A 13,117-nucleotide genomic window follows, 5' to 3' on the forward strand; every position below is an offset into this window, starting at 1 on the left:
AATGCCTTTTTAGAATTTATAAAAAAATTTTTTTAACATTGACTAACTCTGACTCATTGAACTAAACCGGAAAAATAGCATGTGCAAAAGAAACTAAAGCAGCCCCACCCTTAAAAGCTTCATGGAAGAGTCTTTCCAAGAATTATTTTGAAATACTCAGAATGCCTCGGGTTGGAGACTTGGTCGGTTTGAAGCATTTCATCATCTTGGAGGAACCCTGTACAGGTCCATATATAGAACCTGTTGGACTTGATACGGAAGATTGTGTGTAAGTTTGATCAGGGTTGTCCAAAGTAAAACAGCTTGTTTCAGACATTGTGTAGCCTAATATTTTGTAAAATAAATTAGATTCCTTGGGTGGACCAATAAAATTGTGAAAGGCAGTATGATTTTGCTAACTCAATATATTAACTGGTGGCAGTGGCAAATTTAAAACCCAAGCAGTATCCTGAAGAAAGCTTGTCTTTTTTAGATTTAAAGCTGCTGGTAGGATAGCTTTTATTTAGTCATTTGAATTTAGCTACAACGTCATAAATAAAAGGTCAAAGTTGAAATGTGTTTATGTGGGCGGTACTACAGTTACTGACTGACTTAGCAGGAAGGCATTCACAGAGGGGAACGTTCTCATCGTCCTGCCGAAGAATGGACGCTTACCTCGGCTGTGACCCGAGTGTCAGGACGCTGGCAGAGACTTGGGAAAATCAGTGAAGAATTAACCCTATATAGAGCGTCTAGACTAGGTAAAGATCTACAACAATTACCAGCACCTTAATCGTTACGTCTGGTTCCTCTTGTTTATAAAAGTAGTCGTTATGTTGCTCTGATCATGTCACATAACGGTGTTTTATAAATATTGAAATTAAACGTACTTTATGACCCTTCTGACACCAAATAAGATCTGAGTATGAGTCGAATTCCAGAATCGAACTAACATTATAGGAAATCCTCAATTTAGGATCGAGTATGCATGACAGACAGACACGACGGATACTGTTTACATTTTACAGACAAACAGTTTGACCTTAAAATTGCACGTGGAGATGGAAATTTTTATAGACAAAGAAATTGTGGCAGAGGCAGAGCTATACAAGACAAGTGAAAAACAAAACAAAATAAAAACAAATTATATTGTAATGAGTTTTGAACTTACAGTATTATTTTTTAGTGAGTGGCAGCTTTCAGTCACGTGACCGGCTCGAAGCCCTGGAGGGCAAAACATCGCAAATATCTCACCTCTCAAAAGAATAAAATAAAGGTATGTGAACAAAATGCAAGTTTTGGCCATTTGCAATCCATATTCAGCACCCGCGGCATTTTTTCAATCATTTAACAGTGCGACAAACTTTGTTCATTTGGTTCATTTTTTTATTATTATTATTTTTTTATTATGCCATACATCAAAATAATACAACGAGAAACATTAAAATGAGGAGGAAAAAAGATGAACAACATTAATATGAAAACCATGCCAGAAGACAATAACAAGCATAAAAAATAAAAAATCTATATTTTGGGGGTGTCACTTTATAAAATAGCATACCTGTTTAGAATATAAGTTCGAATAGCTTTTTTACTTGTGCAGTTACATAGAATCTTACAATACAGCTTGAAATCATTTAGAAAATGAGAAACGTTTGGTTTGGAGCCTGACCACTTCATTTTATGGATATGAAACTTCCCCATTAAAATTAACAATTGTATGAGATATGCTTCATCTTTTTCAACTCCATGATCACTGAAGTATATTATTATATCATATCCACTTAACTGCAAAGAAATGTCCAATATTTACTTAATAAAAAAAATCCATATCAATCCAAAATATTTTTGTATGTATACAATGAAAAAAATAAATGAAAAATAGTTTCCTTTTCACCTTTACAAAAATCACAAGAGTAATCAATTTCTAATTTAAAGCGCTCCAGCACGTTTAACTGGATATATTCTATGCATTATTTTAAAAGAAATCTCTTTTACTTTATTATTAATATAAAATTTGTCTACTGTTCACCAAGCTTTAGGCCAATTCACATCTTTAAATACAGAAGACTAGAAAAAGCGAGCTTGGGGATAAACAATGTTATAAGTATATTCCTAATATAATTATTTGAGACTCTATTTTGTATAGTATTTGTATTACCAATAAATATTTTACTCCTGATCTCTTCAAAATTAAAATCTTTCTTATGTGATGCATTTCTAAGAAGAAACAAAACTTTTTGAGAGATTGCATACATTACAACTGCAAATTCCTTAGGTTTAACTGGTATTTTAAATTTATTCAAAAATTCTTTATACGTTAATAAAACTCCATTGTTTAGGAGCTCGCTACAAACCAGTAATCAAAATATAACATTAATAAGCATTTTATCCAATTGCTTGTAACTTTAGGAGGAATATCCATGATAAGGATGTATAGACTGATCTGGAAATACCTTCAGCTTTCGACAGAAATACCGCCCCTGAATAGACAAATCCCTTTGCAACCACATATTAAACCTCTTACTTGTTTTAGTAATAATTGGATTGAAATGTAAATCATTACGCAAATATTCATCTTTACATATAACAACTGGATTGGAATTGTATGGAAATTATTTAAAAAACATTTGTTGACAAGAAACAGAACTGACTTATTCTTATTCATTCTTAACACTGATACTTCTGAAAATTATTTTGTACAGTTCACTGCCCTACCCACCCCCCACCCCCCCCCCCATATCAGAAGCCGTCAAATGGACAATCTCAACTTCTGTTTCATGCTGACTTTAAATGATCGTTTTTTAAAAGCACATAAAAGCATCGATTTTATTATTTGTTTACTATACAACTTGTCACATAGCAGTTTTTAAACATTGTTCTGTTTTTTTGTTATAAGTCAAAAATTAGTGGTTGATGTAGTGACAGTATACAGTACGTGGAAAAGCAACACTTTGCAATATACAAAGGGCTAGCTACAGTTTTGTTAATACACTTTATGCTTTATCACTTTTCTTTAAGCTGGGTTCCCACGGGTCCTTGAAATCCTTGAAAGTTTGTGAATCTGAAATGAGTTTTTTTCAAGGGCCTGGAAAGTTTTTGAAAATATACATACATTGATGCAGGTCCTTGAAAGTGCTTGAATTTATTTTGTGCAAACCCACATTTTTCTCTCTGGTGAACAATTCGTGGCCTATTTATAAAATCTAGCTTGATTTACATTAGTTACGTGCATCATGCGTTACGTTAAGAGTTTCGCATGTGAGATACTTGTGTTGTATGTTGCCATGACGTTTGAGTGACCATATTTCCTCTTTTCCCGGACATGTCCTATTTCTGACCTAAAAAAATGCAAAACAAATTCTGAATCGCACAAAATGTCGGGAATTCGGCTTTTAGTTTCTAGAGTCGCCAGTGTGTTTTTGTATTTTGCTACTTTTAGCAAAATACAAAAAACTGGGTTTAAACTGGGTTGAGTTTCATCGTGGGTTAAAGGTTTGAAATGTTGTATTACTAAAATACTTGTATTGAAACATTTTGCATTCTGCCTATGATAAAACTGTGCTAGATGTTAAGTTTTGTGAAGGAGGGCCACTGGTAGGAAGCTCTTTAGCTGTGTTTATGATCAATATGCATAACATTGACTGTAAAATATGTATTTTAGGTATGGAAATGACATATTTTTTTATATTTGGGTTATGGTCATTGCACTACATTAGGCACTACTTTTATCAACAACCTACCACACCTCAGCCCCCTGCCCTGCCCTGCCCTGCCCTGCCCACACCCACTGTCCTCTTTTTGGAAAACGAATATATGGTTCACAAAACTACCTGGGAATTAATGTTGAATTGCTTTGCTTGTTAAGATAATGTAAACCCATGAGGCAAGAAAAACTTAAAAACATGTTTGTATATCTTAAAACTTCTGTTTACATGAGCCTAAGCCCTTTTCAAAACAGAAATACAACAAATAGAATATCAGATCTCTGTCATATGGCCAAAAATGAATGCAAAGAAGAAGATTTTTTTGCATAGTTGTGTTTGACATATGAAAACTGTAACAACGTATCTTACAAGGTAACATGATGTAATCTCGCTCTCACTTAAAATGTGTCCCCACATTAAGTCCTTGAATTTGATGGTATTGGACCTGGAAAGTCCTTGAATTTAATCAAGGTGTGGGAACCCTGTTTAAGTTGTGACTTTAAAAAGGGGCCCCAATAAATCTTACAATTATTTAAATGTAGTTATATTAATCATTAAAATGGTTGAAAACACTAAAATATAAAGATGTACAACATTCAACTGACCTCATATTTTTGACAGCCACTGGTCTAAACTGGTCGCTGGATTAATTGTGTTGTAAATTACTTAATAAAAATGAGTTTCCAGTGTTGGTTTAGGTACAGGTGTGGTGACAGGTCACACCTTCATAGTGTCTGGCTCATAGTCATCAGCACAGTTGTCAGAGGGAAAACATTTTCTGTTGTGTATTAAACAGACAGACAAGGACAGATTACTTGACCTTACTGGTCATTCATTACTGTCACCTGATGAATTTCAAGCAATCTTGCATATGAAGAATTGTTTCTATATATATATATACACAACACCTGTCTGGAGGAGGTACTTTAGATGCCACATTAGTGATGCATTACATGGTTTCTTTAGATATTAGACCAAAACTAACATTTTGGGTGTGTTGTTAAACAAATATGTGTATGACAGAACTGTGTAGGCATCATGTGTCATTGAAACACAAAGCCGAAGGAGGGACCTTACAAGGTTTGGCTTGATTTTGTCAGGTACATTAACATTACTGTGTTGACTGTAGACTGTTGACTGTTTACATATTCTACACAATTCTTTTTTTTCCGCTATGATAAAACATATCATCCTTTAGGTGTTATTTTAAAGTCAAAATGTGGCGATTTGGGAGGCCATCGGGAGCCGAAGTGTTAAGATGGAGATGCCAGGGTTCACCAAGAGACGTCTGCTGCAACCTTCACACCAGGGCTCTTAAGAAGAGTAGGTGTTTGACATTTAAAAAACATTTAAAATATGTTAATCTAAAGTTCAGTATGAACAGTAATATTGTAAAAACTGTTTCCTATTGTAATACATTTCAAAATGTAATTTATTCTTAAGTAGAATTTTCGGGAATCATTACTCCAGTTTTCAGTCCCACGTGAACTTTGATGAATGTATTCTACTATGCTTATTTGCTGATTAAGAAATGTTTTTTATTACTAGCAATATTGAAAACAGTTGGGCTGCTTAATATTTTTTTAATTTTTTTAGTCCTTGCTGAATATATATATTTTTTTTAAACTGAAAATTATTTTATTTGGTTTGTATAGTTACAGAAATAACAATTGTTTATTTCAGCCTTTAACACAAGTCTCCGATCAGATGGAATCTGTGGTGGTGTAAATCGCCATCATCTTTCATTTCCAGCGTAAGTATAATAATAATACTTAGAAATCCAGCATTTGTCTACTGTTTTCATTGAATATGTTTTGATATTACTTGCATTTCGCCTCATCAGCAAGACGACAAGCTCTTATAGATATACATGGAGAGAATTGAGAACATCTATGTGCTATTCCATTTCTGGATTCAATCCTAGGTTCTTTTGTACCTATGAACCCATCACAGGTGTGTTTATTCATGAATCATTTACATTTAGTTGGTACATCACTCTGTTAGCCCTTTCAGCTCATAAAATAACAATATCTTTTATGCTTGTATTATAATTAACCCGCAGATCCCATTGAGATCCACAAACAGAAGCTGACATTATGGTTCAGTCACCTTCCTCAAGAGGAGAGGCAATTTGGTGGCTACTTTTCTCCCGAAACTATGCATGTGCAGCCACTTATCCTGGAGCATCATCCAGATGAGGACAGAGGTCTTAGTCCCTTCAAAGAAAAGACAAGCATATCCACACGTCCCTCTCTCACAGTTGAGCAGCTCTTTGATTCTAACAATAATGGAAACAAGGCACGAGGACTCAATGTTTTGCTGTATGGGGCTGTCGGCACAGGGAAAAGTACTGTCGTCCGTAAACTAGTGCTGGATTGGTGTGCTGGATCTGTTTTCTCCCAGTTCAAACTTGTGTTGCCTTTCTCTTGTGAGGACATTTCCCCTTTGTCCAAACCAACATCCCTTCGAGACCTCGTGGGCAGGAAATACATGCACCTTCGCAAGACACCTTATCTTAGTGGAGATTTTGACAAGGCTAAGGATGTCCTCTTCATCTTCAATGGAATGGAGAAGATGAAGCTGGATTTCCGCATCGGCTCCACAGAGTTATGCAGCGATCCCAATGAGGCTCTCTCATCGGGGGCTGTTGTTGTAAATCTGCTGAGGAAGTACCTGCTACCTGAGGTATGAGGCTCAGCTGTTTACTCTTTGAGGTTTTTTAGGCTGTGACCTGGCATGTTGGATGATGCCGTGTTCCAGATTAAATCGATGGTGGTTTGGTGATGTAAACGGCAGAGCCTCGGTTATTGACATCAAACTAATTTTTGTCCAGATCTATAACCGTAATTTACTAAAAATACAATAAAATGCACTTCATAAATACAGTAACTTGAATACACCTGTTATGATATGCACATTTGTATTTACATATCTATCTATATATATATATATATATATATATATATATATATTTCTTTTAAAATAATATAAATAATAATAATTTATTATTAGTTATTATGTTTTTATTAAAAAAAAAATTAGCATAATGAAGAAAAAGCCTCATCAAAATAATTAAATTACTATATTTTTATTAGTAGTGAAGTTTTTTTTTATGATTTTTTTTTTTTTTTTTAAACTGTCAAACAGTTCAAAGTCATGTGGTGCTACCAACATACAGTAAAAAATTAAAAAAACAAAGGGAAATATCCTAAAGAGCATGTGTGTCTGGGTCAGTAAGTCTTTTATAATATTAGATCATTTGAGACTTTTATGACAAAGCAGGTTTTTTCATATTTATAAATTAATTTATGATATTGCTTTTTTGATATATCTTAAAACTCTTTTATAACTCTTTGGAAAATAATGATTAAGATGTGTACACATATATTTAAAATGATTTTAATTATTATTATTATTTTTATATTAAATAATATATTCATTCATTGCTTTATACTTGGTTACACTACATTATATTAGAGAGTCAACTACACTTAAAAAATAGTTTAAAAGTCTTTCAAAATCATATGAAACCACATGTATTCAAAAATACCTTTCTGAAAACTTAAATGTGGCCAATTACTTTTTCACCTTTAGATTAACGTTTATTGTAATTAATAGCTGTTGCTTTTCTTACAGGCCAGCATTTTGGTTACAACCAGACTATCTGCCGTGGACAGAGTTCCTAAAAAATACATAAATCGTTTTGTACAAATCTGTGGCTTCAATGATCCTGATCGCCAGAGAGCCTACTTCACTAGCAGGCTCTTGCAACAGAATGAAGGCAAGCCGGTCAAGGCAGCGGAGACACTCATAGAGATGTTTTACCTAAATCTACAGCGGGAGAGTCAGTTAGCAACCGCTTGCTTCTTACCATCTTACTGCTGGCTCACATGCGCCACTCTTCATTTACTGCATTTTACTGATACAAAGTCACCAATTCGAACCCTCACTGGCATCTACACCAGCTTCATGAGGCTCAACTTTGGAGGAGAAGTGATAACTGTGGATGGAAACGTCTCTTCACAAGAGCAACAGAACTCATTAATGCTCTATGTGGTCCGTACTGTTGGTAAACTAGCTTTTGATGGCGTTACCAACAAGCGGACGTCGTTCTCCGCTGATGAACTGGAGCAGTGGGTTGGTGGCAAGACCAAGACGGATGAAGAACTCCAACAACTGGCGGTGTTTCGCACAGATGTGCTTGACTTCTTTCTGGTTCCTCGAGATTATCATGGTACGGATCCAGAATCTGGTGGTACACGCTATGTGTTTGCTGTTCCCGCCATGCAGGAATATCTAGCTGCTCTCTACGTCGTTCTTGGCGAGAACAAAAGCGTTCTGGAGAAGTTGACCAAAGAGGTTTCTGAGGCTTTGGGACAGGCCAGTGAGGACATCACAAGCCTCCTGGGCATCCTCTCCAAAATAATACCTTTCCGAATCTTCGCCATTTTCAACTTGCTTAAGTTGTTCCCAAAACTCTTCGAGCGAGTTAACAGCCTCAGCAAAGGGCGTATCGCAAACACTATGGCGGCGGAAATGTTTCGTTCGGAGGACAGCTTCAATGAAGATGTTTTGGACCAGGTGGAGCAAAGTCTCCTGGGAGTGCATGGTCCACAGCCACAGGAGGAAATCTACACAAGAGCGTTTGAGCTCTACCCTATCTTCATGGGAGGACTTCTTCATTACGGGAACCGGAGGCTGTTAGACCAGCTCGGATGCAGCATCAAGAGTCAGACGGTTTCTCAGATCACCCATGCGCTGAGGAAACACCTGATCAAGGAGAGCCAGAAGAAGCAGCCTCCAGAGGAGCTCATGGACCTTCTGGTCCTACTTTATGAGTTCCAGAACCCTCGACTCACAGCTGAAGTCCTCCAGTCCATCAAGACCATCAACTTGTCGACTGTGCGCATGACGCCACACAAGTGCTTCGTGCTGAGCATAGTTCTGAGCTGCACAAGCTCAAGCTTCCACCTGAATGAGCTCAACCTCTCCTCCTGCCACATCACTCCAGAGTTACTTCAGATGCTCTGGCCAGCCTTCCGGCACACTAGCAACCTCAAGTGAGACATGCACTTACTATAGAGAAAACTAGTCAATGTTTTGCATGCTTGAGCCAAGTAGTTCTATGCATAAAACTGGAAACCTTTTAAGCATACTGAACATCTGACTTCATAAGCTCTTTAGATACTCTATAGCTAAATTTGATACTAATGCATGTTTGGGGCTCATCAACTAGCAGTTTGCTGTTTTAAAACCAATAGTTAGAATATATTTTTCACTATTAGTTTTAAATGTATGATTTATGTAAAGTGTCTCTTTGCTGTCCATCCAGAACTTACCTGCTAACTAACAATAATCTTCTCTCAACATGACCAGATGAAAAGTGCCCTAAACCAGGCAACTGACTAACCTGAGCAGTCTGGGATAATAGAAAATAGAAAATAATTTCACAATATTAATCTTTTACTGTATTTTTTAATTAAAAAATTTAATAAGAAACTTCTTTTTTGAACACTTTCAAATTTGTGTCTTATATTAATTTTAAATTCATTTTAATTCTGATCCTTGAAAGACGCTAGTTGAAGTGCCCTCTAATACACTGACCTCAAGTTTTATGAATAACACAAACGTTTGTAATGTGTTACATGTTATTGAGTGAAAGTAACAATAACTGAGGACTGGTTGGTCTTAAAATTGTGGTCTTAATGGACCTTGCCTTCAGGTTGCTTTGCTTGCAGAATGCAGTTGGTAATAATTACTTCTAAGCACAATTGCCTAATTAGTTATTGATTTTCTGCTTGGGAAATCAACAAACTAATAGCATGCGTGTGTGTGTGTTTTTGCTCACTGTGTGTTTACAGTCTCCAGTTTAACAGCTTGGGTCCTGAGTCCTGTATTCTACTGCGAGATCTCCTGCTTGAGCCCAACTGTACTATTAAATCAATAAAGTAAGCATACTTTCAATAGCACATTATTACTGTGATATATTCATGGTTCAGGAGGTAGGTTACATTCCAACTGCATAAAAAAAGCCATTTATGCTTGTTTTCCAATAACAAGAGTTGGAAAACTCAGTCTATATAATGTATTTGTTAGTGACCTTGCCTCTCTTCACCGATTCTTAAGACACAGGATAAAAACATCCCAAAAGGTATATATTTATTAGTGTATTTGTTTTAGTAGTATTTATATACCAATAGCTTTAATAAAGTTTTGAATGAGTTTTTATATTTTTATATTTTATATTTTCAGTTTTTATTTACATTTTTATTCATTGTGTTATGTGTTTTTGTAATTTTTATTATTTTTAATATTGCTGTTAATGTTTAACCCATTTTAATTTCGGTTAAAGTTATTTAATTATTTTAGTTACATTTTATTTGATTTTTTGTAATAGTTTGATGTGTTTTTGTCATTTGTATTATTTGTAAATAAACTTTTTATGCTTAGTTAATTTTTATTTCAGTTTTAGTTGCTGAGTTCTGGTTTAGTTTTAATTTCCAATTTATTATAGTGCCCTTCAAAAATAAACTTATTTCATTTAGTTGCTAAGCTATTCATAATTTAGATTTTCATCCGTCATTTGTCCATTTTTTATTTAATTTCAGCTTTGTTCTGTATTTTTTCATTTATTTTGGTAATTATGTGTGTCTGTATTTTTTTTTTTACCTGAATTTCGTTTATTTCACTTCTTTGAAATAAATGCTAAATTTGCAGTATTTATAATAAATAATTTGGCACATTATTTTAGTATTTGACTGTATTTACCAATACATTAATAGTCTTAGATAAAACATTTTGTGAGAAAAAGAAAGAAGTTACTACTAAATGTTAATGTACAACTATGACGTTGTTTAACCGTTTAATCCAGAAAAATGAATAGATACATAAACTACTTTTTTAGTTTCATCCCTTGAATCACTGTGATGATATTCAGGAAAAAAGTGTTTCTTGTGCTTTTTTCATGAATTTCCTGTTGCTGTGATCATAGGTTGTGTGACAACTACTTGACGGACACTGGCATCAGCCATCTACTGGAAGCTCTGTCTGGTAACCACTCTCTGCAGCGGCTGAATCTGATGCACACAGGCATCGGGGACCAATCGGCACAGCTGCTGGCCGAGAGCCTTGGCCAGCATAAAATGTTACAGGAGCTAAATGTGGCCTACAACAACATTGGAGACAGTGCAGCTCTCACTCTGGTCGATGCCTGTCGCGAACATCCCAGCATCCACACAGTACAGTGAGTACAACAATACATTTGCATAGTTCAATCATATGTGTCTTTCTTATAAATCCATCTGATGGTAATAGATGTTTTATACTCATACCTCCTCTCAGCCTGTACCTGAACCAGCTTACTGATGTGGGCAAGCAGTCGCTGTACGTGCGTGGTGGTCCTCGGGTCAAGGAGGGCCGGCGGGTCAAGGTCTTGGCATCTGTAATGGAGGGTTCAGACATCTCAGAGGACTGGCATCCCATTCTGAGCGTTATTGGAAAAAATTCTCTTTCCTGGGACAGAGGCCGTGTACGCGAGCAACTGCTGGTCTTCCTGAAAGACCTGGAATGGGGTCGCAAACAGCACCAGAGTTTCTGGAAAAAGATGCACTTCCGACGAGTGGAGAGCGTTGTGAGGCAAATGCTGCGCTTACTGGAAAAGAGCAGTGATACGGGAACAGGGACCGGTATAAAATAAAATAACTGTCATATCAAAGCTAAAGGGATTTGGGAAAATTTGTAGCCATATTTCAATCCAGTCAGCCTTAATATTTCCCAGTTAGATTTTGAATGAAAATGCCAAAGTTTTTCTACATTTCAGTATGTTTTCGCTCAACTTAGACGAGTTGACGTACCTCTCCCGTCCCAGGGTGCCACTATGTTAGCGTTTAGCTTAGTACCATCCATTCCTTAGGATCCGAACATGGATGAATTTAGAAGCCATCAAACACTTCCATGTTTTCCCTATTTAAAGACTGTTACACAAGAAGTCACAAATATGGTGGCACAAAATAAAACATGGCAATTTTCTAAGTGGATAAACAATGATAACTATAATGTATGGTGGGAAAAGCACTTCGCAGCACTTCAACCTCGGCGCAGTAATATCATGACTCCTGAGAACTCCCCCTCCATATCAACTCGTCTAAGTTGAAGGAAGAACAACCCTCTACATTGCAAGTAATCACTCGCATATGCGACTAAATCTTCACTCTGGCGACTAAATTATGTCTAGTATTAACCAATGGCTAATAAATTCTCATATTTTACTCGCCAGTGTTTAAGTTGGAGGCTAAGTTTAGGACATATATTTTTTACACCCGCCGAACACTCTCTGACTGAGCACTTCAGAGTTTCACTTTGTATTTGGCGTAAGTTACTTTATAATCTAGTGTGAAGTCACACGATTCGCGTCACTTTCTCTCACATGCGCGAAGTAGGCGGAACTAATACACAAACGGCAATCTCATTGGCTGGTGCCCACTTATTATCATCCCTGTTTTAATTTCAGCAAATTAGTTCCCGCGAACGGACACAACCTGATTAATATTCATGAATCCAGCAGCTCGTTTATATTTAGTGTATTTTTTTACTGTTCTTATTAGTAGAATTCATATTATTAATATTATCATCATTTGAGTATTATTGTTAGTTCTTTCCCTTTTTGTTTCAGAAACACTGAATGACAGAGGGCACCACCATCAGTCCTAAATTCAGTTAAAATGTATATGCATTCATACTTGGTTACCAATTTAATCATAATGACTAAAGTTCTATCATATATATATATACACACATACAGTATATCAGTCTGGCAAATAAACTAAAAAGATTTACTAGCCAATGGTGATTCAATTGCCAAGGTGTTCGTAGAGGGTTGAAGAACAGTGAAAAATGGAAAAAGGTGGCGTTTTCCTTTAAAGGGATTTCCATCTACTCACATATCCATATGCTGATTAGGTCATTTTGAGAAAACACTGTGACAAATTTGTTTTATTTGATTGTTTGAGGGAAAAATCAGTATTCACTACGCCATAATACTTCAGATAAGTACTTGAAAACTTCTCCTTGTTGCATGATGACAATTTTTGCCATGAAAAGCCATTTACTATGTATATGTATTCAGGGAGAATTCTGGGTTTTTTGTTATCATAAATTAATTGTAGGAGTGTCATGCTGCTGTGTGTATGGGTCAACTCTTTAAACAATGTTTGGGTGTGAATTGGTGCTCTAGACAAGGTTTACAAAGTAAGGTATCCAAGACAAGGCTTTAGATTCTTTTGTAATCTTTCCATATCTTTTGCCTTAATTAATATTTGATTGAAAAAATGTTTGAACTAACAAATTGTGACTGAAATTTGCTATGCAATAACAACACAATTAAACTAAAAGCGCTTATGAAAGGTGGCTCCCTGTCAATCTTTATAGCTCTT

At 35.8% G+C, this 13,117-nt stretch overlaps 1 protein-coding gene across 3 annotated transcripts; it reads left to right on the forward strand.

Moving 5' to 3' along the window:
- Positions 1-574: 574 nt before the first annotated feature.
- On the forward strand, positions 575-13,087 carry nlrx1 (NLR family member X1). Of its 3 annotated transcripts, XM_052576373.1 has the most exons (10): positions 575-740; positions 1,166-1,255; positions 4,885-5,009; positions 5,370-5,439; positions 5,530-5,639; positions 5,749-6,371; positions 7,323-8,746; positions 9,548-9,634; positions 10,678-10,929; positions 11,028-13,087. In XM_052576373.1, the coding sequence occupies exons 3-10, from the start codon at positions 4,904-4,906 to the stop codon at positions 11,380-11,382; spliced, it is 3,027 nt and encodes a 1,008-aa protein (XP_052432333.1). In that variant the 5' UTR covers positions 575-740; positions 1,166-1,255; positions 4,885-4,903; the 3' UTR covers positions 11,383-13,087. The 3 variants fall into 3 exon arrangements, with proteins under 3 accessions (XP_052432333.1, XP_052432332.1, XP_052432334.1); XM_052576372.1 differs by lacking the exon at positions 1,166-1,255; XM_052576374.1 differs by lacking the exons at positions 1,166-1,255; positions 9,548-9,634.
- Positions 13,088-13,117: the final 30 nt, after the last annotated feature.

The sequence above is a fragment of the Carassius gibelio genome, chromosome B15 (genome assembly GCF_023724105.1).
Source record: "Carassius gibelio isolate Cgi1373 ecotype wild population from Czech Republic chromosome B15, carGib1.2-hapl.c, whole genome shotgun sequence".
NCBI classification, from domain to species: domain Eukaryota; kingdom Metazoa; phylum Chordata; class Actinopteri; order Cypriniformes; family Cyprinidae; genus Carassius; species Carassius gibelio.

Bases quoted from the DNA above. Each gene is read 5' to 3' on its own strand.
- nlrx1 (XM_052576373.1), top strand. From the start codon at position 4,904: ATGTGGCGATTTGGGAGGCCATCGGGAGCCGAAGTGTTAAGATGGAGA. The intron at 8,747-9,547 runs GTGAGACATGCA...GTGTGTTTACAG, and splicing joins CGGCACACTAGCAACCTCAA to TCTCCAGTTTAACAGCTTGG. The intron at 9,635-10,677 runs GTAAGCATACTT...CTGTGATCATAG, and splicing joins TGTACTATTAAATCAATAAA to GTTGTGTGACAACTACTTGA.